At 41.2% G+C, this 26,581-nt stretch overlaps 1 protein-coding gene across 1 annotated transcript in view; it reads left to right on the top strand.

Annotated features, from left to right (window-relative positions):
• The window catches only part of TRAF6 (TNF receptor associated factor 6), a 39,245-nt gene that overhangs the window by 3,811 nt on the left and 8,853 nt on the right, over positions 1-26,581 (top strand). The window contains exons 2-6 of the mRNA XM_084851091.1: positions 15,302-15,634; positions 19,652-19,802; positions 21,238-21,396; positions 23,931-24,002; positions 25,672-25,749. Coding sequence (XP_084707217.1) covers positions 15,330-15,634; positions 19,652-19,802; positions 21,238-21,396; positions 23,931-24,002; positions 25,672-25,749 — 765 coding nt within the window. The 5' untranslated portion in view covers positions 15,302-15,329. The remainder of the gene's footprint in view (positions 1-15,301; positions 15,635-19,651; positions 19,803-21,237; positions 21,397-23,930; positions 24,003-25,671; positions 25,750-26,581) is intronic.

Below are 26,581 nucleotides of genomic sequence, written 5' to 3' on the forward strand. Positions count from 1 at the left end.
GAGGGTGGGCATTTTGAAAATAAGAGCTGAGAGGACTGGCTCTTGTATCATTTAAGTGGGAATCCAAGTGTCCTTTGTGCATGGAGTGGCTTGAAGAATCCATGTGCTGACAGACTTGTGCAGTATCATATGAGAAAAAAATCTATTGCTTGTATGCATACCCAGTGTAAAAGCCAATTCTAGAAGCTAGATGGAATAGTTTGGCTATGTTAAACAATGCAAGTTAATTAGCATTTCAGACCATTCACAGTAGCTGGGTAGTCCCCAGTTCAAATCTCACTTCAACCATGAATACACTAAGGGCACAATCCTATCGGGATAGGCAGCCGCCTCCGAACTTCGAGGTGACCACCTATCCAATGCAGGGCAGGAGAAGTGCGGAGGGGATCATCCCCTCTGCACTTCAGCCACCCTGCATTTGCAGCTAGACAGCAGGAAGGCGGAGCGGGGGAAGTGGCGGACAACACATAGGATGTGTCATGCCGGCATTTCCACCTTCGCTGCCCCGGAACACCCCATTTTCACCGCTCCACATTCCTCTTCCGAGTGCAAAGTACGGGGCCATTATGAGCTGCCTGCGAGGCAGCACAGGAGTGGGGGGAGGTCTTTTCTCAGGGAATCGACCTCAGAGCGTGGGCTCCGAAGTCGGTTCCCAGAAACAAACATATCCTGTGGCCGTCTAGCTGCTGACTAGCAGCCATAGGATTGCTCCTTAGGTGGCCTTAGACAAGTTGCTGCTTTTTAGCCACATCTGTAATTTGTGGATAACACTGGCATACCATACACAGTGATTGTGAATATTATACAGCAAATGAAAGTGAAGCATGGTGCAGTGTAATCCTATGCCTGTTTACTCAGAAGTAAGCTTACTCAAAAGTAAGTTTTAGGTCACAATCCTGTACTCACTCACTTAGGAGTAAGTCCCATTGAATTCAATGGGTCTTACCTCTGAGTAGACATGTGCAAGATTGAAATATAAAGCTATCAATAAATGCTAAACTTACTGTGCCATTGTACAGACAAGCCATCACTCATGAATTACTTTAAACCAATACATAGTTTTATCTAAAGGTTATTCATGAAACTTGTATAAACCTATTCCTCTTTGTTCCACATGCTGAGTGTGTCACTCTGATGTGCTGCGTAATCTACAACAGGTTCCTGTTGAACAGGCTACACTTGAATCATGTAAATTTAAGTTCCTTTGTGGAAAATGCTTCGTTAGTTCATGTATAATTAGAAAAAACCAAAACACCCAAGTCATGTGATGGTTTAGATGTATATTTAATAACATATAACTATTAGATACATGTCGTGGTTGTTGTTGAGTCGTTAAGTCGTGTCCGACTCTTCTTTCGTGACCCCATGGACCATAGCACGCCAGGCCTTCCTGTCCTCCACTCTCTCCCGGAGTGTGCTCAGGTTCTTATTCATTGCATCGGTGATGCTATTAGCCATCTCATCCTCTGCCGTCCCCTTCTCCTTTTGCCTTCAGTCTTTCCTAGCATCAGGGTCTTTTCCAGGGAGTTTTCTCTTTGCATTAGGTAGCCAAAATATTTGAGCTTCAGTTTCAGTATCTGTCCTTCCAATGAGCAGTCAGGGTTGATTTCCTTTAGGATGGACTGATTTGACCTCCTTGCAGTCCAGGGGACTCGTAAGAGTCTTCTCCAGCACCACAGTTCAAAAACATCAATTCTTCGGCACTCAGCCTTCCTTATAGTCCATATTAGATACATAGAGTATCCATAAAACGATTCATCTGAAGGGGCACGAAATCATTCTATAGAGGAAAATGAAAAAATAAATTGAGTACAAAGATGCTGATAGTTTCTCATGCATCTCTTTATTTAGTGCTACAATCTATGTTTCTGAGACTTCGTTAGACTTTGTAGAGATAAATGTGTTATGAGCTGGGCAGTTGCAGGTCTCCTGAATTGGGAACATCTTTATCTATAATCTTAAGACTTGCAAAATATATTTTGTGAGGTTATGTGATATCTTCCATAACCTTCACCTGGCCACAGTTCACAAAACACGTTTGTACTGTATGGTGAAGTATTTTATTAACTTGTACTATATCTTAGGGGTCATAGGTAAAAGAAATGTTGATGGCAAATGGGTTTTAAATCCTAAAGAGTCAGCAATGACTTTTGAAATTGTTACTGAAATGTATTTTAGATATATATTTGTTTTATTTTATATGATTTATTATAAACTACTTGAGAACTTGGGATGAGCCTAAGACATAATAATTTTATGTTTAATTATATGCATGGATTTCCTGGGCTATAGGAGATTCTAATAATGGAGAGAACATTCTGACTGGGTTTGTGCATCATGATAAGCTATGGTGGTATATGAGCCATGTTAGTGTCAGCGTGGCTTACCGTGACGTCCAAGCACAGATTGTTTTTTGCCAACAAACCACCCTGGGAACCCATGGCTTGTAGTAGGGTTGCTGAGGATAGCTTGTTCTCAGGATAATTTGTCGTGATGTCCAAACCCAGCACTGTAGCTTGTACCAAGCGGCTACTTGGCAACTGCGACAAAAAAGCCCCATGCCACTTATCTCAATCTCGCCAGTGCCAGCCTCCCTACCCCGTGACTGCCCCTCCACTGGTGCCCAAACAGCACTTTGGAAGGACTGTCACTTGTTTGCCACCTTTATTTTTAGTGCCTCAGAATTGTGCAAATGCGGTTGTACTTTTTAGTTATTGTTGGTCTTTCACAAGAGCGCAGATTTGGCAGTCTTCTGTGTAGTCTTGCCTGGTCATTTCCTTGTACATTTTAGCTGTCAAAAGGAGCTCCAAAGTGGAGTATATAACATACAAGGAAATTAACAAGGCAAATGAAGTGCTCCAAAAAGCAGAGCTGGGGGGGGGGGGGGGGAATGAGGAGATGAGACAGGTTTTGCCACAAAAGACACTGGGATACATGTGGGGAGTGGGTTGGAAGACTAAGAGGGAACCTCTTTTATGCACACCTGATTGTCTATCTGGAGTAATGTGGGTTGGCAAGCGAACAGGCTTGCCAGGGTGGCGTAGTGTTATGTGCGAACCAGGCCTCTGTGTAATAGAAGAGGTGTGTTATATAAAGCAGTACTTTAATTAGTTGTCGCCTAAAATAGTTATAAGACGGCTTTGAAGCTGACATTTGTTGGCTTCATTCAAACCATCATATGCACAAGATTCATTTATCTTCACATAGCCAGCCCCATTACTTCTGCTTCACTCCCCCTTTGTGAGAGCAAGGAAACAAGCCAGGAAGCTTCCTGTTACATGAAAAATGGGAAACTATGGTTAATGGCTTCCAAGCAGGCCAGAATATGAACCTATGCTTGAAAGCTAGCTTCCAATTCTTGGCTTGTTTGGGAGCATTTTAACCATAGTTCTCAGTTTTCATGGAATGGGAAGCTATGGTTATGTAGCTTCCTGGCTTTGCTCACTTGCTCACACAAAGGGAGGAGTGAAGTGGCAGCAAAGGGGCTGTGTGCAGGAGCATGACATGCATATGCTGGATTATTAAGGCAGGATTTGATCATCCAAATGCAAATTTATCGAATAGTTTGTGAACATTATACAATCTCTAATTTTTACAGAAAGGGTTGGATATGTTTGGTATAATTGGTGGACTCCTAATGTTCTGTAAAAGAGGTTTCATTCATGGTCTTTCTAGGAACAGACCTATAATGTTGCTTTAAAGTGATTATTTAAGCAGTTAGAACTAGTTGGAGGAGCACCTTTTTGGGACTCAAGATATCCAGTATCTGTGACAGATATGAGGTGTTCCACCCATTCTTCACTTTTAAGTTAGTATAACGTTAGCGACACTGAGAATAGCTGGGAAATAATTTCATGTTCTTGGTTCCTTTTTCCTTCCATACAAACTCCCTGCCTTGCTGTTGCCTTAATCTCCAGGTTATACGTGCAATTTTATTGAAGCAATTCGATAACAGAAGTTGTTTGTTTAATTCTGGTTTAGATTACTATTTTGAGTGTTGAAATGAAAATGAAAATTTAAACAGATCACAATCACAGAAACCTCTTAAAGACAATCACAGAAAACTCTTAAAGACAATACATAAAAGGCCTGCATGCCTAAAACAGCATTCTGCTCCTTTGTTTATTTGAAACAGAAATTGAAACTTATCCAACCCTTTCTGGTGTTTCTTAAACAAATGGGGATTTCCCTAATTGGTAATGACCTCAAACAGAAATTGAAGTGTGTCAAAGTGACTTTCCAGTATTGTGTACATAAAGCATGCTCTGGTTTAGTCCCATACACTGAGGGCTGCTTCATATGTTACATCAAAAGATGAATTCTCAATACCTTCCAACATTTCACAGTTGAAAACAGGGACATTCCCATGCTTGAGTTTGTGTAGTTTGGTGAGCAGTTTGGCAGTCCAGTAGCATGACCTACCGAACAAAGGTGTGGCCAACATAATCTAGATTCAAATGTGCCACAAGTATTAAGTGGGAACTAAACGTATATGCAAGCAGATGTCTCCAGATGACCCCAGTTGTGAAGTATAATGAGGGGGAGACACACACACACACAAACACAATATATATGCATATACACTACATTGCATAATATAATTCGGAGAACATTGGTCCCATTTTACAGCTGAGGAGCACTGAGGCTCAACAATAAGTGACTAGCCAAAGGTCAGTCAGCAAATTCATGGCTAAAATTCTTGAGGAGAAATAAGTTAAAATAGAGTACCTCTGAGCATAATATGTTGAACAATGGCAGCATCTCTCAACACAAACTTAGAATTAAAAAAAAGGAGGTTGCAGAGTGAAGGCACATGTTCCATACAGATCAAAGCCCCAGCACTCTTCCTTTAATAGAGAAGTACTAATTCCACCACCATTGCCAGGAAACCACAACTAAAGAACATATAATCCTATTCCTTTCCACCCAACAATCCACTTCTCATTTTCCTTTCCTTATCTAGTAATAACAAGTTCTTTCCCCCAACAACTCATCTCCCTGCCCCTCACTGTCTTGCTTGTCTAGTCTTCCCCCTCCTGTCCCATTCCCTGACTTAATTTCTGCTAGGGCAGCCCAGAAGTCTTATTTTCAGTACAGGGCTGGAAAGTACTTCTGAGCCTTCAGGAGGAAATTTCCTCTGAGCACATGCTTAGTCAGGATTTTAAGTACAAGGGCTGGGCCCACAACCATTTACTGTTACACATATCCCCCTCCCCGCAAACTGCAAAATACCATTCTAGTTTTCTCTTTTCATTTAAAGAAGGCATGTCTCATTTTCCTAGTTTTCTTGAAGTGTTGTCAATGCATTACAGGAGCTGCTGTAAGCCAGAAAGCATCTCCCCTGTCAAAACGCCTGCCCTTTCTGTTCACCTCTCCTTCCAGCTCTGGAAATGTAGAGAGAGCTCCGTGAGCCAATAGGGGAAGAATCAAATTTTCATTAACCTTGAAGGCTTTCAGGGATGAACCAGTAAATGTATTTAAACACACTTTGCATATCTAATGGGTGTCTCCTGCCAACAGAACAGCATCCTCCAATGCATCCGATTCACCTTTACCTGTGCTTCCCCCCAATCTGCTCTGGATGTTAAGGGGACCCTCTGGAGCAGATTTGTGGGGCAGGGGAGTGCGGGGGAGAAAGCAAGGGAAGTCCCATTGCATGAGCAGACGTCCGCTCGTGTAACGTTGGGTTTAAGCCACCGTGTTTGTTTCTTTGCTTGGTTCGGACAACGTAACTTAAAGTGATCGACAAAATGTGATCAACAATTGTAATTTTGTTATCACCGTAATCTGTAGGGTATCAAAGATAGACAGGGCTATATGTACTGTAATTTGCTAGGCAGTTCATATAATGCCTGTCTGAGGTTTCAGCTGCCATCAGAATGCATAGTGCAAAACAAAACTTTTTTAAAAAAAGAGGAAAGGGGTGTATGATGTATCTAGGGGTCCCCTATAAGGCCTTGGCCCCTAGAGGTCACTGGGTCTAGACTTTTTCAAGGACTCCCCAAAACACCATCTACTGGTAAATCCCCTACTGATTTATGGATAGGATTCTCCTCTTTCTATCCTTAGCATTTGGGGCGAGATATGCCAACTTTCAAATCCACCCAGACCACAACATAGATATTTAAAAGAATAAGTATTTATTTATTTATTTATTTGTTTGTTTAACAAGCTGCCTTGAGTGCCATTTTCTTGGTACAAAGGTGGAGTGCAAATCAAATAAATAAATATCCAGGACAAACAATAACTGATAAGTAGTAATAATAATGGTTCTAAAAAACTAACGTCATATCTCTGCTTTCGGTAACTTCTCTCCCTCCCTTCACATTCACGCACTGTCTCTGATTCTGCTCAATAACTAAATTACGTTAGTAGCTCTGACCCCTAATTACTCTCACTGTCTTGCCCCATCCCAATTCAGTTCACTCTTTCCTTGATCTCTGCCTAGCTCTTCCTGTTCTAGTCAATGTTTTCCAGCTGAAACTAACTCCACCCACCACTGCATTCTGGCTGTGGCTGTCAATCATTCCTCCACTCACTCTTCTGTTACAGGGGAAAAGACAGAGAAACTTTAGGAAAAGAGCGGGCAGGGGGGTTGAACTGGCCGTACATTTTTGTTCTCAGGGGTTACAGGGTGCAGCAGTATTTACCTCTAGCAAGTACCTCCTTTTGCTTGACAGTCAGGGCCTTGGACAAGAATGACACCAAGGAGAGGGTCTTCTACTCTGCTTCCAGACTAAGTGTAGAAGAAAGCCTCTTAGCCCTAACGAGTGAACACTATAATATAAAAAACATATAAAAGTGCATTCAACAGTCAAGTAAGTGTGACTAGAATTGCAGGTCTAGTGACATTTTAATTGCTGACTTTATCATTTAGTGTTTAATAGCAGAGACTAGCCCACTTATATAATATTTTCTGAAGGAAGTATTTTCCTAACATTGTACCTTGGAGTCTAAATATGTTTATCATGCTTTTTCTGAAAACAGTACTCTAAAGGCAGTAGAAGGTGCTTGTAGTCTTTGGGATAGATTGAGCACACAACATTTAATGTATCTAATAAAGTGATAGATGCTGTTATGAGTTAATGAGGGCATTCCTAAAGGGAAAGTAATGTGTGCATAGCAATGGGAGTCTAATTTCTTAGAAATACTGAATAGAATTAATCATGAAGACAAAATCCCCTCCATTTAAAGTAAAACTAGAGCTCCCTGTTCAGGAAACTCCCACAAAGAAAAGTAGTTATGTGCAGCACTGGTAACTGAAGCTACAAGGACATTTTAACAAATTGATTATTACTGTTTGATTTTTCTCTTTGAATACGAACATTTTCTTTCCCCTTCAGAATCTCAAGCTAGGACATAATTGCTGTTGTTGAGTGAGGATGCTTGGGTTAAGAACTGGCAATACTTTGCGTCAAGGAGGTTATTGGAAAGAATATTTATTAACAAGAAAACAGTTCTGGGGTTTTGTTGTTTGTTTTTTATTTGTTTGTAGCTTATATTCTCTAGTTGTCTCCTAATGTTTTACTGTTGATATATTGCCTTCTGTCAAGAACTTTAAGATATCTCACAAGTATTTTTGCAAACAATCTGTGTTACTATGGTGGGGGGAAGAGAGTTAGTGGAAGTGTGGTAGGCAAGAGGTAAAAACAGGATGATTCAGTAATCAGTACAACATGTATGCATAGTAATTTTAGTAGTTTCCAAGGCTGGTTTACAGAAATATACATTAATCTTTTTGAAATCAGATTTTGTTTTTAAAGCATTTTTTATAAATTGTGAGATATGCTGTTCTTCTGGTCTGGTTACTTTTCCAGAAAAGCCTCACTGCCTTATAGCTGAATAGGGCAAATCATATCACAGCATCCCAGATAGTTGCATTGCTGGCTTCTAAAGAGAGACTTGTACTAATATAAGAATTGACTTAATCTGGAAAAAGTAGTTCAGGAGAACTAAATGTGGTCCAGGCTTTGATGGGCAAGGTATTTGGTGTAGAAAACCTTTCAATTCATGTACAAATCTTTATTTCCATCAAGCAGCCAATTCACGCTCTTGTAGCAAGTCATATATGTGTTTGATTTTTAAAAAAATCAAGGAACACATGTGTGACCAGTAAAGACTCCTAAAAAAACCCAGTAACCACCAAACCAAATTAACATGCAGGACCATAGATTTCTTGTTGTTTTCTCTTAACACTGCTAGAAGAGACACTGTTGTCCAGTTGGTTTACAGGGAAGGCAGGACTGTACTCTGCCTTCTAGTCTTTTCAGTGCGCGCTCACACGCACATCCACGCACACACCATGGCAGAAGAGGGTAGATGTCCTAGAGAAACTTGCTGTTCACCTTTCTGCACTTGCATACAACGATCTACTTTATACTCTGAGATATACCTAGATGTTGGAGATTTCTGAGATGGAAGTAGAATGTTGACCCTTGTTGAAGAATCTGGCTTTTCTTCATAAACCAAATATATTATTATTAATTTATATCCTGCTTCTAAAGAAAACCTAAAGTAGTTCACAACAAAGGATAAAATCAATAAAATGATGAACAATAAATACCGAATACACATTTTCGAATATCAAAACAGCAAGGTTAACATCATAACAGTTGTTGTTCAGTCGTTAAGTCGTGTCCGACTCTTCGTGACCCCGTGGACCATAGCACACCAGGTCTTCCTGTCCTCCGCTCTCTCCCGGAGTGTGCTCAAGTTCATATTCATTGCATCGGTGATGCTATCTAGCCATCTCATCCTCTGCCATCCCCTTCTCCTTTTGCCGTGCAGGGCCACCCAAGACGGACAGGTCATGGCGGAGAGTTCTGACAAAATGTGGTCCACTGGAGAAGGAAGTGGCAACCCACTCCAGTATTCTTGCCAAGAAAACCCCATGGAATGTATCATAACAGTACAATTACCATAATTTCAAAATCCCTCTGCAAGTGATCAGCTCAGACCTCCAGCAAGAGTGATCTGTCTCCTCCCCAGCAGCATGCTCAGTGGGGAGGAAGGGAGAGAAGGAGAGTGGCCCCACCCACCTTTGGCTCTGGCCCTGCTCACTGCTGGCTTCAGCCCTGCTCATTGCCACCATGAGGCTCCCTAGAGACCTGCACATCTAGTTCTACTAGATTCCTCCATGGCATACTTGAGAAAAAGCACACAAGTCAGCTTCAGTATAGTTGAAGATAAAATGGCAATCTTGATTTATTCAGTGTTGTAAAAGGAGGGATTTAAACATAGGTTATTGTATATAATGCTCAGACTTAAATATTCCTTTATCTATTTCTCTTTTACATTTTTAGTGTAGTCAGGGGAGCCCTCTGAAACCAGTTAAATTCAGTATATTTGACAGCTACCTTTTTAAAATGGACTGTACTAGTAGTAGTATTTCAGCCAGAAAGAAATGGGCTAAGCCCTTTCCTTTTGCTGATAATAATTTTTCTAGCTTGTCTGTAGCAAAGAAGGGACCAGGAAAAAAAAATCTACCTTATCTGTCCTGTCTTGTACTTTTTCGGCTAGTTTTATACATTGACATCCCTGTTGCTAATAACTGTTAACCATATTGCGGTATCTGATAACAGTTGCAACTCAGCATCAAAATATTATAAGATGGTTTTACTTATTCACTGGTAGGCAGCCAAAGTTCTTATCAAATAATTAGAAGTCTATGCTAGGGAGGAATTCTGTCACAGTAAATATCTTTTTTTTTAATCTATATTTATTTTATTTTTATAAGTGAAATAAACAATACCAACAGCACAGTCAAAATCTTCAGTTTTGAACATTACAGTATTTGGGAAGAAAAAAGGGAGGGGGAAGGAGGAAAGCAAAAGAAGGAGACAAAGAGAGAGAGGGAAAAAAAGATTATGTCTACGCTTCAATGAAAGCAAACCAAATATCCAAATATAAGTCCAATTGCAATTATACCTATACAGCACTCTTCCAGACATTGCAGGTATTATTAAAACTTCGCTGCTCTATAAACGGTGAGCCTTGTCTTTCAATGGTATAACCTCAGCCTTATAGCAAATAAACGGAAGCACACAATCCATTTCCATTAACCATATATTACCATTCCATTGACACATATTAGTAAACATTAAACTTTTAACCAACAAAAAATAATCATAATCATAATCCCATAATAATGATAGTAATACTAATATTAATGATAATTAGAAAAGAAGAAGAAAAAGAAATTTTAAGAGAAGGGTAAAAAGTAAAAACAAACCATTTATTTTAAGTAATATCATATTTTATTTATTTATTATTAAATTTATTAATCGCCCATCTGGCTGGTCACCCAGCCACTCTGGGCGATGTACAACATACAATAAAACAGTTTAAAACAATAAAATTCTACGATAAAAACATTTCCTAAAATACCCTAACCCACCCCAAATGCCTGCCTGAACAACCACATTTTTAATGCACGACGGAAGCTCATTAAAGAGGGGGCATGACGGAGTTCCCTAGGGAGGGAGTTCCACAGAGTGGGGGCCACCACAGAAAAGGCCCTCTCCCTCGTCCCCACCCGTCTAGCTGTCCTGACTGATGGGACAGACAGAAGGCCATCCTAGGCTGATCTTGTTAAGCGGCCTGTCTGGTGCTGCTGGAGGCGCTCCTTAAGATAGGCTGGGCCAGAACCATATAGGGTTTTAAAGGTCAAAACCAACACCTTGAATTTGGCCCGGAAAACAACTGGTAACCAGTGCAACTCCTTCAGCACTGGAGTGATGTGATCTCGCCGGCGGCTGCCTTTAATCAGGCGAGATTAAAAAAAATCTAAAAATATATTTCCAACAGGTATTTATATAGTATCACACACAAATGAAAAAGAGAACAGAAATATACAAACATTTAATCTGGCAAACTTCCCAGACATCCTATCAGCTAAACCCCAAACAAGACTTCAGAGGAGCAGTAGAAATGGCTAAATTCCAACTCTGGAGGCTGAGAAAGTTGGCTACCTTGTTTTAATGTTAACATCAGTGAGAAATGATTCGGCCGCGTCAGTATTTAAAAACTTTTTCATATGGCCTTCAAAAAGAATGCAAAATGTAACAGAATATTTAATGTAATATTGCACGTTATTTTCCTTGGCCAAACTTCTCGCTTTGGTGAATTGCCTTCTGTGGTCCACTGGAGAAGGAAATGGCAACCCACTCCAGTATTCTTGCCAAGAAAACCCCATGGAACGTATCACAAGGCTAAAAGAGATGACGCCGGAAGATGAGCCCCTCAGGTTGGAAGGTGTCCAATATACTACTGGGGAAGAGCAGAGGGTATTTCCAAGTAGCGCCAGAAAGAGTGAAGCGGCTGGGCCAAAGCCGAAAGGACACTCAGCTGTGGATGTGTCTGGTGGTGAAAAGAAAATCCGATGCTGTAAAGAACAATATTGTTTAGGAACCTGGAATGTCAGATCAATGAATCAAGGTAAGCTGGAGGTGGTCAAACATGAGATGGCAAGACTGAACATCGACATCTTGGGAATCAGCAAACTAAAATAGACAAGCATGGGCAAATTTAATTCAGGTGACCATCATATCTACTACTGTGGGCAAGAATCCCTTAGAAGAAATGGAGTAGCACTCATCGTCAATAAAAGGGTGGGAAAAGCAGTACTGGGGTACAATCTCAAAAACGATAGAATGATCTCAGTACGAATCCAAAGCAAACCATTCAACATCACAGTAATTCAAGTCTATGCCCCAACTACTGAGGCCAAAGAAGCTGAGGTTGATCGGTTCAGTGAAGACCTACAACACCTTCTAGAACTAACACCAAAAAAAGATGTCCTCTTCATCATAGGGGATTGGAATGCCAAAGTAGGAAGTCAAGTAATAACTGGGATAACAGGCAAGCATGGCCTTGGTGTACAAAATGAAGCAGGACAAAGGCTAATAGAGTTTTGCCAAGAGAACACGCTGATCATAGCAAACACTCTTTTCCAACAGCACAAGAGGCGACTCTACACATGGACATCACCAGATGGTCAATATCGAAATCAGATTGATTATGTCCTTTGCAGCCAAAGATGGAGAAGCTCCATACAGTCAGTCAAAACAAGACCTGGAGCTGACTGTGGCTCAGATCATGAGCTGCTTCTTGCAAAATTTTGGCTTAAATTGAAGAACGTAGGGAAAACCACTAAACCATTCCGTTATGACCTAAATCATATCCCTCATGAATACACAGTGGAGGTGACGAATAGATTTAAGGGATTAGACCTGATAGACAGAGTGCCTGAGGAACTATGGATGGAGATTTATAACATTGTTCAGGAGGCAGCAACTCAATCCATCCCAAAGAAAACGAAATGCAAGGAAGCCAAGTGGCTGTCTGAGGAGGCTTTACAAGTAGCTGAGGAAAGAAGGGAAGTGAAAAGCAAGGGAGAAGGGGGAAGATATATCCAACTGAATGCAGAGTTCCAGAGAATAGCAAGGTGAGACAAGAAGGCCTTCTTAAATGAACAATGCAAAGAAATCGAGGAAAACAACAGAATGGGAAAGACTAGAGATCTCTTCAAGAAAATTGGAGATCTCAAGGGAACATTTTGTGCAAAGACGGGCATGATAAAGGACAAAGAAGGCAGGGACCTAACAGAAGCAGATGAGATTAAGAAGAGGTGGCAAGAATACACAGAAGAACTATACAGGAAAGATTTAATGTCCCTGATAACCATGATAGTGCGGTCACTGAACTTGAGCTGGACATCCTAGAGAGCGAAGTCAAGTGGGCCTTAGGAAGCATTAGTAACAACAAAGCTAGCGGTGATGACAGTATTCCAGCTGAGCTATTTAAGATCCTAAAAGATGATGCTGTTAAAGTGCTGCATTCAATATGCCAACAAATTTGGAACACTCAATAGTGGCCACAAGACTGGAAAAGCTCAGTTTACATTCCAATCCCAAAGAAGGGCAATGCCAAAGAGTGTTCAAACTACCGTACAATTGCACTAATTTCACATGCCAACAAGGTTATGCTCAAAATCCTACAAGCTAGCCTTCAGCAATATATGAACCGAGAACTACCGGAAGTACAAGCTGCGTTCCAAAGAGGCAGAGGAACTAGAGATCAAATCGCCAACATTCACTGGATCATGGAGAAAGCAAGAGAATTCCAGAAAAACGTCTATTTCTGCTTCATTGACTATGCTAAAGCCTTTGATTGTGTGGATCACAACAAACTGTGGTAAATTCTTAAAGAGGTGGGAGTACCAGACCACCTTACCTTTCTCCTGAGAAACCTGTACGAGGGTCAAGAAGCAACAGTAAGAACCAGACATGGAACAACCGAGTGGTTCAAAATTGGGAAAGCAGTACGACAAGGCTGCATATTGTCGCCCTGCTTATGCAGGGGGATTTTAAAAGGTTTCTCAACCTATTCATAGCTGTTTGAGATAAGCAACCTGCGGAGCTCCGCACTGCCAGAACAACATGGCTCCTACCAGAAGTCCTATCACAGTAAATATCAACTGTGAGGCTGGCAAAAGTAAAGCAGTGAAACTGAGGGACTTCTAGTGAATAATAAGAACCTAAGAAGAGCCATGCTGGATCAGACCAAGGGTCCATCTGGTCCAGCATTCTGTTCACACAGTGGCCAATCAGCCACTGGCCAACCACTGGTTGGCCACTGCCTTACAAGCAAAATGTATTCAAAGTGCTGTTCACTTAAACTTTATCAAGCAACTTTTTACATTTGTGGGCTGTATCTGTCCAAATACACCTCAAAAGCAAACCTTACTGCTTACTTTCCTAACATCATGCCTCCTTTGTATCCCTGTGCAGTATGATTTGTGAACGTTTATGTTTATTTATTTATTAAATTTCTAAATCGCCCATCTGGCCGGTCACCCGGCCACTCTGGGCGATGTACATCAATACAAACAGTTTTAAAACAATAAAATTTTACATTAAAACATATTTCTAAAATTACCCTTCTTGTTGTTCAGTCGTTCAGTCGTGTCCGACTCTTTGTGACCCCATGGACCACAGCACGCCAGGCCTTCCTGTCCTGCGCTCTCTCCCAGAGTGTACTCCAGTCCATATTCATTGCATCGGTGATGCTATCTAGCCATCTCATCCTCTGCCGTCCCCATCTCCTTTTGCCTTCAACCTTTCCCAGCATCAGGGTCTTTTCCAGGGAGTTTTCTCTTCGCATTAGGTGGCCAAAATATTTCAGCTTCAGCATCTGTCCTTCCAATGAGCACTCAGGGCTGATTTCCTTTAGGATTGACTGATTTGACCTCCTTGCAGTCCAGGGGACTCGTAAGAGTCTTCTCCAGCACCACAGTTCGAAAGCATCGATTCTTCGGCGCTCAGCCTTCCTTATAGTCCAGATATCACAGCCACACGTTACTACTGGGAAAACCATAGCTTTGATTAGACGGACCTTTGTCGGCAAGGTGATGTCTCTGCTTCTTACTGTGCTGTCTAGGTTTGCCATAGCTTTCCTCCCAAGGAGCAAGCGTCTTTTAATTTCATGGCTACAGTCACTGTCTGCAGTGATCTTGGAGCCCAAGAAAATAAAATCTGTCACTACTTCCATTTCTTCCCCTTCTATATGCCAGGAAGGGATGGGGCCAGATGCCATGATCTTCGTTTTGTTAATGTTGAGTTTCAAACCAGCTTTTGCACTCTCTACTTTCACCCTCAACAAGAGGCTCTTTAGATCCTCTTTGCTTTCCGCCATTAGGGTGGTATCGTCTGCGTTTTTAAATGTATGGTGGAAGCTCATTAAGGTGGGGGCATGTTCTAACCTGTGCACAGTACCTTTGTGCAGAATTCCTCTGGCAATTACTGACAACTATATATTTGGGTTGGATTTTGTTTGGATTCTTCAAAAAACTAATATTTTATTTTCAAAAAAAAGAATAGAAAGGTGAAACAGGCTTTTTTGCGCAGCAAGCGCTCCCTTGTGTGCAAAGTTTCCCCGTCTGGAGCAATAAGTGTGCGTGACATGAGTCCACAGAGAGAGCCCCATGTCACATGCACCATCTGAGTTTAGTCTCCTTCTGTGGAGCTTATATACTAGGACTGATGTACTGTGTTGCATCACAGCATATCCTGTGCTCTGTTGTGGCAACATGCGGGAGATGGTTGTCAATGTGGGGGTGATTACTTTTTAAAACAAATTCTACACTGTTGAAATCAGTGGGAAGTAAATACTTCCCACCAGGTCTTGGACTGGTGTAAAGTAGTGCCCTCAACGTAGGCATAGCAGTGTCACAACATAGTGATGAAGTATGATGCTGGAAATGTAGTCCTTGGAGTTAATTCTTTCTCTTTCTTTCCCTCAGGTTACCCTCTGGCACCCTACAAATTACTATGAGTCTACTACATAGTAACAGCAGCTTTGAAACCAGCACCCAAGATAGCGGCTGCTGTGCAGCCATGGCCAGTGCTTGCAGCGCTGGAGCCAAAGAGGAGAGCATCAACGCCAGTGTCAGCAATGGCACTGGTGGAACACTTTCAAACTCTTTCATGGAGGAAATCCAGGGCTATGATGTGGAGTTTGACCCACCATTGGAAAGTAAATATGAATGCCCTATCTGTTTAATGGCTCTACGGGAAGCAGTGCAGACCACATGTGGACACCGTTTCTGCAGAGCTTGTATTGTCAAATCCATAAGGTAAAGGATGGTTTGTCAGAAAATTGATCAAGGGTGGCACAGTTCCGATAGTGGCAAATGTCATTAACTGCAACTAAGAGCAAATTATAATGCTCAGTCTTGCACTAATGGGAAGGTTTCCGAGATGCTGGGTTGATGATCATGTGTACTTGCTAGCACTGCTCAAAGTAACTGAGTTCGTAACCTATCTCCAAGCTATAAGTTGATCTGTTGGTTCTATGCATACTACAAATACCACTTTGGGCACAGCAAATGGACTGCAGTTGTAAGGAGGAGGAAACTTCCCATAAGCATAGGATTTCAGGCAGAACTTCCCATGTAGTGTAAGGTCTGTGGATTAATCAGGTTGTTCAGGTGGCAGTAACATAACTTGGTTTGTAGAGCACAGCTCATCATGAGTTATTTAACACACAATGAGCCATGGCACCCATGGTCACCACTTTGCATATCCAGCCCTCGCTCGGGGGTTGTCGTGTCATGTGAATCCAGCAAGCGTGGGCTATGTGAGGGTTAAACAACCCTTGTGTAACCCTAAACCAGACCATGGGTTATGCAAAGGTTGTTTAATCCTCACGTAACCCATGCTAGCCAGGTTTGCATGACACAACAACCCCCAAGCGGGGCTTGGATATGCAAGATGGCAGCCGCACACACCACACCCTCACACTTGGTTAAATAACCAACATTGGCTGTCATGCAAACAGGCCCAGCATGTCTTTCACTGATGGCTCTGCCAAAGATTTCATTTGTGCACTTCTAAAAGTTAAAACTAAACTGTCTTCCTGTGAACAAAGACAAAGGTATCAACTGTGAATCTTGCACTAGAACTCCAAGCAGTCTGCTTTGAAAGCCTTGTTACCTTAGCCACCACAATCAATTTTTATAATCAATAAGAGAAGTCAAAAATTGGCTTCTTCCAATTAATTTCCTTGGCTGTCTAATATAACACAGTTCTTTGTTGTGTTTGTGTATCTCTATGTGTGTGTGTTTGTGTGTGAATGGGGGTTGGTTGGGTTCTCTCTTTTAAATTATGTGCTGGCAAATAATAAATAAACTAAATTCCTAGTTGATCACTAGAAGCTACACTACCCATCCAAAAGATTAATTTATCAATTTTTAATTAAAGAACTAGATTTTTTCTCTGGAATTCTGAAGTGCCTTCAGCTAACATAACAGCATATTGGCTATAGCTACTACTTTTCCTAAGGTGATGCCAGTGTTGTTTTTAACATCAATCAGACTGTGACAAAAGGACAATATCAAATAGACAGGGCTATAGCAGCAGACTAGAGCAGTGGGATTATTTGGGCCCAGTATACACATTTTTGAAAAGTTTTATTTAATAGATTTATAGCCCACCCCTCAGGTTAAAAATTCTCACACAGCAGTTTGTGCTCACAGCACTGGCACAATATCCAAAGTCGTTTTTGATGGCAGTAAGCCAATACATCCATCAGAGATGCCCAAACACCACAGTGCTGAAAAGACCTAAAGTTGTATTTGCAAGGAGTTGGAATAATCAACGAAAATACTATTTCTGATTGTTGCAAATATTATTCCTTTGACTTAAACAGGTTCTTCATATTTTAATGAGTTATAGAAAGATCCTCTGACACATATTTTGTGAATTTTTAAACACATTAAATATCAGTAGTTAATAGGTAGGAGTGCAAAGACACCAATTCTGTATCCTTTCTCTCCTTCATTGTCACATGTATACGAAACAGGCACAGGAGTCTGTCACACTCCAGCTTCAGCTGATCTACACAGATGCGGGTAGCTTCCGTTTTTAACGGTTCCCATTGAAGTCCATGAGCATTCCTTCCATTCAGCTGGTTGCAATCTGTAACATTTATGAGAGGAGGTAAAATCTGCCCCTGAGCAAATTTACCCCAACCAAATGATATATCTTTTCACTTCCTTGCATATAACAGAAATGGCTGCCACTCAGTCCTGTAGGTAAAAACAATGCACAACACTTGGGAGTGACTTTGCAATAAATTATACTGCATGTGCATATACCCTGTTCATCATAATGACAAGGCATGTTACTTAGTGTAAAAACAAATGCACGCTTTCCATGGATCTGATTTTTTTTAAAAAATAATAAAGCTGGAATATTTCATGTTTCAGTTTAATAAGCAGTACCAATCTCTTTATTAAAGCGGAAACTTGAATATTTTCATGTAGACTACAAATGCAATTTAAGTTAAAGTGTGCATTTTGGAACTGGAAGTTTGGTTGCTATTGTGGAATTGTGGTCCAACAGCTACTTCAGCTTTATTACAAGCCGGATATTTGTAACAGATTTTGTTGTGAACTGAGATTGTTCTCAACTATTTTATTTTTCCACTTAAGTAGTAGGCTCCTGAGTCATAGTCTCTATTCCATTAAAAAAAACTAAAGCTATTTTAACAAGTTCCTCTTGAGGTTCAAAACTGGTAAAGCTGTAAACAGGTGCTGACTGATTGAATTTTGAATGTAAGCTTCCTTTTTCCCCTTCGGCTGAAAAACAGACCATTATTTCATCCTGTCCAAATGTATCTGTAAATTTTGTAGACTAAAACCTAAATGCAGTGGCAGCTAGTGGCCAATCCGACTGGTAGGGCAGAAAGGAGGTCAGTAGAGGCGGAGCCAAGGAATCACAGAGGCAGGGCCAATGAAGGAGAGAGATTTGCTTTTAAAGATATAAAAATTGGCCAGCCGGCCAGTACAAGGATTTTTAAAGACGTAACATGGTGCAAATGCATTATAAACCCGTTTATGATTTCTTCAGACTAACAACTGCATTATAAACCAGTTCATGATTCCTCCAGACTAACAACTGCATCATAAGCCCGTTTATGATTTCTCCAGACTAGCACTTGCATTACATAGCCCATTAAAACAATTTTACATACATTGGACTGGGCTGGCTCCTCAAAATAGTAAAATAGCAAGCAACTCACTCACTCCCCTTCCTTCCTTCTCGTTTTTTTGCAAGTGTTTCATTGACTGGCTTGGCTCAGCCAATGAGCCAGCCAACAATGCACTCTAGGAGACCATACCATCGCCCAGTAGATCCCCTCCCTTGTGCAAGGAAGGGGTTTACTCTGATTGGCCAGCTCAGCCTGAGCTGAGCCATTTCTAATTATTTTTAAAAAAGAAATTACCCCTGATTCAGGAGTTTGTACATTTAGACTGGGGATCTGCCCCAGCCTAAATGTAAAGACCTTTAAAAGTAATTTTGTCTTCATAATTGATTAGCATCCTAATATATCAATATTTATTTCACATATATTGTCTGTAATGCTATAGGTAACATTGAGTATAGACCAGTATCTGAAGTGTTATCCAAGCCATTCAACTTCATCCAACTGTACTAGAAACTTGTATGTGTAGAAAATTCTGATCTGAATAGCTCAAATTTGTGGATGTGCAGTACCCAGCCCCAAGTTCTTCTTTGTCCATCAGCTCTGTCCTTATCACTGTGTCCATTTCAGTTGAGGAAGTGATGAAAGATAATTATTATTGGAGATGGGAGGGGCACCTTGTCCATGAGAGAGTTTTTCCCCTGACTGATATTCCAGATGCAGTTGACCACACTATACAATGTCCCAACGCTCCAATATTCCAACACCCATTCACAAGTTGTACCATGTTTAGCATACGTGGTCCAACTTGTGAATGGGGTGTTGGGATATGCTGTCTTGACCATAGATGCACTCAAGTGGGCCGCATCCAGAGAAATATGAGCAGGACTTCACTCATGCAAGGGCCCCCACCCCCAAAAGCCACTCCCTGTACTCTCTGGAATGATGTGGGATGGACATGGGGAGCTGCAGCAGGACAGAGGGCATTGGCAGAATTTGGGAGCTGCCCTGCACGAGCAGAAATGCCTTCCTGATCATACAAGACATCTTTTACATCAAAGCCAGGTGTCTTCTTATGCATAAAGCATCTTACTACAGTCCAAGAATATGATAACTGCAAGTAGAATTGATGTTAAAAGATACACACATTTCTTTTTTTCGACAGAGATGCTGGGCAGAAATGTCCAGTAGACAATGAAATTTTACTAGAAAATCAACTCTTTCCTGACAACTTTGCAAAACGGGAAATCCTCTCACTGATGGTGAAATGTCCGAACAAGGGCTGTAATCAGAAGATGGAACTAAGGCATTTAGAGGTGGGCACTTTAAGGATTTTTTTTTTTCAGAATTGCAGTCCAATTCTATGCTCTTCTGAGCAGTGTCAGCAAAGCATAGGACCCTGTGCAAGCTTTTTTAGAAATGGCAACACCACATACCCACTCCCTACTTTGGCATTGTAGTCATTTGTATTGGGCCCCAAGTGCCATTGGATCAAATCTATAGTAACATCAGAATAAAGCAGCAAAGAGGGTTTGAGAGATTATGAAGGCTCTGCTCCTTTTTGTATTGCATAGGATGTGCTAAGCTTGTTTGCTGCATTTTAAGTTTATTGTTTTGGTAAAGTCTGTTTCTCTTAATATGAAATAAGCAGATCTATGGGCCACTCCAAATGTGACAGTGTTCCTAAAACACTTTCACTGAGGAAACAGTGTGAAAACTGCATGTAATCATCGTCTGTATGAATGCTAAGAATCTCCTGTTGTCTGTGTTTCCAACATAGAAGTATTTTCCATGTAAGGCATCTGTGACTTTTGAGGCAGCCCTTGGCATATAGGACTAGAGGCAGTGATGGACAAATCCTAGACATCCAGAATTTTAAAAAAAAAAATTCTCCCTTTCCCACAACAGCATAAACAGTAAAATGTTTGATGTTCAGTGCCGATAGAGTAATTTTTGGCAATTTTGCCACTTAGGAATTTTGAACTGCCTTAACCAAGTAAGGAGTGCCATCTGCAGTGGCAACCTAAAATACTTTGCTGCCCAAGGCACAGCAGCAAATGGCACACAAACTTCAAGTCAAAGTGCATAGTACCAGAGCTGGTCAAATTATTTTTGGACCTAGGGCAGAAAATCCCACAAGTGCCTCTCCCCCTCCCTGGCAGTAAGAATACATTAGTAATAAATAATTGACAGCTAGATACCTTTTCATGACATCTAAGAAAGCTTCGGCTATTGGGCAGTATAGAAATGATATAAATAAATAAATCCAAGATCAGCTGCCTGCAGCAGCCACCTCACACTGCAAAATGCCACTGAATTAGATTCTTCAGAGCCTAATGCAGCTTTGCAAATAAGTATAGAAATGCTGCGAGTCTGCTTGCCCGCTTAATCCTGTTAACCTTGTTTGTGGCCTAGTGGCCTGAAAGGGGATGCTTCCAAGTTTGGTCACTCGCAAGAGATTGTTCTCATCACAGGCAACTGGCCAAGTGGCTGTTTATGAGCCTGTCTTGAGAAAATTACTCACTTAAGCCATCGTTTTGCACTTCTTCTGTTTTTGCGCCTCCAAGCTGCAGGAAAAATTGACAAGTACCAAAGCAATAACGACGCTTATCTCAAATGGGCTACCGTTGACTTCAGTGTATATTTCAATCTGCATAGAAGTCTGTTTGTTTAACTTATTTATAGGGGAAATCATTACTAGAACTCATTGTTTGGTTTCTGATGCCTCTTTCTGTTGCTGCTCCTCTACAGGACCATCAGCTACATTGTGGCTTTGCTTCAGAGAAATGTCCCCAGTGCCAAGGAATTTTCCAGAAGAATCAGCTACAAGAGCACATACAGCGACAATGCCCTCGGCGACAGATATCCTGTCCAGACTGTGCTTTGTGTATGCCTTACGAAGAAAAAGAGGTATTTTTAAAAATATAAATGTTTTTATTTTATTTTTGTTCTAAGGTACATAAAAAATTTAACATATAACCAAAACATCGGTATTACACAACACTTGCAGTTTGCCTTACATTGTTCACCAGATATGCTATTAGATACAGGAGATTTTGAGATGAGATATGACTGTAAAATACACATCATTTTTTTATTGTTACCAGTAATGTTTCTGTTCCAATTTTCAGTCTTCCTAGATATTATATGACTATCTAGTGGTTGCTGGTCAGTGGAGCCTTTATTAACAAACATTATGAAGGGAAGCCACATTTCCATGAACCGGTTCTTTTTAATTGTTGCTCTGATTAATCTATTTATGCTGTGTTAATTTTTCAGCCAGAGCTTCTGTCCAGATTTTGGAAAATATTCCACCACTGTATATCCTCAACTTGTTTTGCAAGACTGAGCTATTTCCATCCGTGCTGCCGCTAATAACAACAAAATTAGGGCCTTATACAATAACTGTTTGTGTCAAAAATAGATTAAAGGGCCAACAGCAGTATGCTGTGTATTGTTCATATATCCACCACATATGGAATAAGTTGCCTCTAACTTGACATCTCCTCCAACAGTGTAGTGAAAGATCTTTGTGGATGTGATTTAATTTTATCAGTGTTATATGCCACCTGTGTATGAGTTATAAGTGGAGTTCTCTAATTGTAGCAGAAACGATTTCTGGGATCTGAGCCCTACTATCCCCGTCCTATAGCATTTTAAATCCTTCTGTTGTTCCACTTCGATGCACCATAAGCCAGCTATGTATGCAAGGCACTATGCCATTAAGTTTGCTTGTGAGTCAAGACCTTTGTTTTCAAAGATCATTAGTGACCTGATTGCCTCATTCCTGTGTGTTAATTGTTTTGTACTTTAAGTGTAAGAAGCCAATTTGCTCTTGTAATTTCTCTTTTGTTTTTTCAGTTTTTAATTCATATAGCTTTTCTTCATAAACTCGTCAAGATTGTGGAGCTTGTCTTTTTAATGATACATTGATAATGTTTTGCTCAATTTAAGAGAAGATGCTTTCTTCTATGATAAGAGATGGTGTCACTATTTACAGTTGTCAGAACAATATCCTATAGCAGCAGTCCCCAACCTTTTTGGGACCAGGGACCGGTTTCGTGGAAAACAATTTTTCCATGGACCGGGGGGGGGGAGACCGGGCCGCAGCAGGGGTGTGGGAACCCCCCTTACCTTGGGTCCACGGGGGGTCGATCTGCCCCCCCCCCCGGCTGGCTCCACTCCGAGTCCACGGAGCTGCCGGCCGCTGGCGGACTTCCGGCCACTGGGACGGAAATGGCATTCTCCATTTCCGTCCCAGTGGCCGGATGTCCGCCAGCTCCGCGGACGCAGAGCTGGCCAGGGCAGGCAAGGATTCGGGGGGGGGGATCGCCTCCCCCCCCCCGCAGACCCAAGGTGAAGGGGGTTTCCACACCCCTGCTGCGGCCCGGTCCCTAACAGGCCACGGACCGGTACCGGTTTGCAGCCCGGGGGTTGGGGACCCCTGTCCTATAGGAAGATATTCACAAGGGTTTGACCAAGAGATTTGGATTTTCACATCCCCCTGAACAGCTGGATTTTTGCATACATATAGACATGTATCTCTTAAATTTTTATTTTGCCTTTTTTAAATAAAGAAGTATAGAATAGGATATGCCTCCCAAATCCTTCTTGCGAATATTTCTTTTTCCCCTTAGCTTAAATTGTGGCTCACTTCTGAACTTCAGGCATTTAATTAAAATTTTGAACTTCCACTTTTGTCATGCATTTTGTCTCAAGATTCCAACTGGTGATCTACTGGTCAAGTTTAAACATTTAAATTAAAAATTTGAATTTAAAAGTAATAAAAGTTTCCACTCAGTTCCATTTGTAAGAAAAATATTTTGAAGTGCTTTTAAAGAGTGGTGGGTTGTTCTTACAAAGTTATCTTTCCTCTGGCTTTATAATAAAACCACCACCACCCTGGCTTAACCTGAGGACACATGGTCCATAACTATGATGTCCTTACTATTCGATAGCACCACTTTTATTATAGATTTGAGCAATCATGAGGACAAAGCTTAAATGATGAGACATTTGTGGACCACTGTTTAGTGGCCAAGAATGTATGTTAGCCATCTCTGATTTAATATATTTTGGAACTATGTTGTGCTGTTATGGTTGACAAGTGGTTTGGATGTCTCAGAAAATGTAGCTTGATGTAATATTGCTTAACACCAACCAAGGATTAAATCCATTAAGCCAAATTTAACAAAGGTATGGTGTTCTGAACAAAATGTGCACTCCTTGAAATAGTATTTCAGTGCACTTTTATGAAATGGGTTCAGAATTGTTGTTTGATACCTACTGCTGATTGGTTAGTGTTATTTTTTTTTAATGCAAAAAAATGGACTTGAGAGGGAGGAACTGCATTCTAGATGGCAGTACATCTAATAATACTTATGGTCTATCCATACTCTCATTTTAATTAATTCTCATTTACTTTTTCTCCCACTAAAATGAAGGTTCATGAGGAGGTGTGTCCTTTGGGGAATGTCTCCTGTGAATACTGTAATACAGTGCTAATCAGAGAACAGGTAAGAGATTCTTTCTTGTTTCTCCTCTCCCCACACATACCCCAGTCTGATAGCACTGTAGTTCTGCTAGTTCATACATACATCATTTTCACTGTATGTATAGGAATGTGGATGGAATATTAGGTGGACATAAGCGGCAATGAGGAGTCTGTTCACACAACGTGCTAACCCACACTCAGTGGTTGAGTGTGGGTTGTTGCTGAACTGTGGGGTTGTTTGTTGAACTGTGCGTTAGCATGTTTTTGTCATACAAGCCACCTTGAGAACGCAAGGTTTGTTGTTGGGTTGTTCAGGATGGTTAATGAGCCACACTGCATGGTTAGCAAGCCACCCTGCGGAAATGTCTTAGGTTCAGACAACACGCTAACCCCGTGGTTCAACAACCAACCACGGTTCAACAGCAATCCACACTACTGCGTGTGGGTTAGCGTGTCATGTAAACCCAGTCTGTATGTCTTATGGCTCTTACATAGGAACTTGGTTGGCCCTGATCGTAGATCAAGATTCTTACTGGACCCAAATAGGTTTTAGTATGCAGCTTGGGACTAAGTACCCACATGAACCTGTCAGCATATTGACTACTCCAGTGGCCCCACCTTCTGAGATTAGACAGGTAGTAACTAGAGAAAAGAGCATATTTGATTGTCACTGACTGCCCTGGAATGCTCACCCCAAGTTCACCTGGTGCCAGCTCTTGTATCTTTATAGCATCTGGCTAACAATTCCAGCCCAGGATATTTTGCCGCCTGAAGCTGAGCCAAATAATGCCTGTCTGCTCCTCCCGTTGGGCCAGCACTTTAAAAAACCTTGCTGAACCTTTCAGACAGCAAATCCTGCCTTCATCTATGCCCATCACAAGGTGCTTTCTAAAGCAGGTTGCTTCACCCTGCTGCATGGCAGAGCCAGCCCTGCTGACAAAGACTATGATCTAGATATGGCCAAACCTAGTAGTCAGCTGCTGTGGTGCTTTCTATTATTTCTGCACTCTTAATGTTTCTAAATTACATTGATATGTTGGTTTTATTGTTTTAATTGTTTGTTGTCATTTGTGAGCCCCTCTAGGAGGAGAAATACTGAATAGCAGGGTATAATTTAGGAACTGCCAGTAACTTTACAAAACAAATTGTCTAATGCTGTACTGAGACTTCTCTGCTCAGAATATTGCTATTTTAAAAAATTTATTTTTAGATGTTAATTGTAGGATGTTTACTGCACAATCCTACCTATATCTACTCAGAAATAAATCCCCATTGATTTCAGCGAGGCTTGCTCTACCATAAGTGGGTATAGGGCTGCCACCTTTAAAGACCTTTTCTATGGTATTGTATTGTTGCCTGCCTGAAAGGTGTCATAAAAATCTTAAATAAAGTAACGTATAGTACTTGCTGTAAATTAGCAAATGGCTTTCTCAACATAAAGTGTTGTATTCCAAAATAACTTTGTTAATTTATAATTAGATAATTTCTGTTGTAATATGAGTGATACAAACCTAAGAATTAGTAATTGGTGGCCTGTGCTTAAGAATACCCCTTCATGGATCACTGCCTTGTTGTGGCGAAGGGGCTTGCGTAACTCGGCCATCGATTACTAATTCTTAGGTTTGTTACTGTTTGCTCCCTCAACTGCAAACTACAGTGTTTAAAAAATCTCCTATTTTTTCTTCCTTTAGCTGCCTAATCACTATGATAATGATTGCCCTACTGCACCAGTACCATGTACTTATGTTGACTTTGGATGTCCAGAAAAAGTAAGTTACAGCACAGTCCTACACATGTCTACTCAGTTGTAAGACCCATTGACTTCAGTGGGGTATACTGTCAGGTAAGTTGGTATAGGATTGCAGCCATAGAGCTTTTACTTGCCACAACTCTTTATTTGGTTAAAATCGGTAAGAACTTAAGAAGAGCCACGCTGGAACAGACCAAAGGCCTATCCAGTCCAGCATTCTGTTCCCACATTGGCCAATCCGATGCCTGTGGGAAGCCCATAATCAGGACATCAGTGCAACTGTACCCTCCCACTTGTGTTCCCCAGCAACTGGCATTGAGAGGCATATTGCCTCTGACACGGAAGGTAATATATGGCCATCATGACTAGTATCAGTTGATAGTTTTCTGCTCCATTAAATCTTCTATTAACTATAGTGCCCTGCTTTGTTTGAACCAGGAAACTATGTTTAACAGTTTCGGAACAAGCCAGTATACAAAACAGCTTGAAACTGTGTGTTAATATTCTGGCTTGCTCTAAAGCTGTTAACCACAGCATTATATCCAGTGTTGGTTTTGCGCTAATGGAAAGCACTTTTGCTTGCCCAAGACGGGGCACCCAGTCTTCTCCAACTCCCCTACCTATTGCAGCCCTCTACACCATATCCCATACTGTTCGTTGAATGTCCTCCAGTGCAGCTTTTTGGGTGACTGCAGTAGGTGAGGGGGATCAGTGAAAATCAGGTGCCCCGCCTTTCCACTAGCAAAGGGGTAGGCAACTTAGGGCCCTTCAGTGGTTTTTGCCTACAATTCCCTTTATGCCTCCCATCATCCCATTGGCTATGCTGGCTCAGGGTGATGGGAACTGAAGGC

This window comes from Heloderma suspectum, chromosome 1 (genome assembly GCF_057233095.1).
Source record: "Heloderma suspectum isolate Gila_16-S chromosome 1, 16-S_ref, whole genome shotgun sequence".
Lineage (NCBI taxonomy): Eukaryota > Metazoa > Chordata > Lepidosauria > Squamata > Helodermatidae > Heloderma > Heloderma suspectum.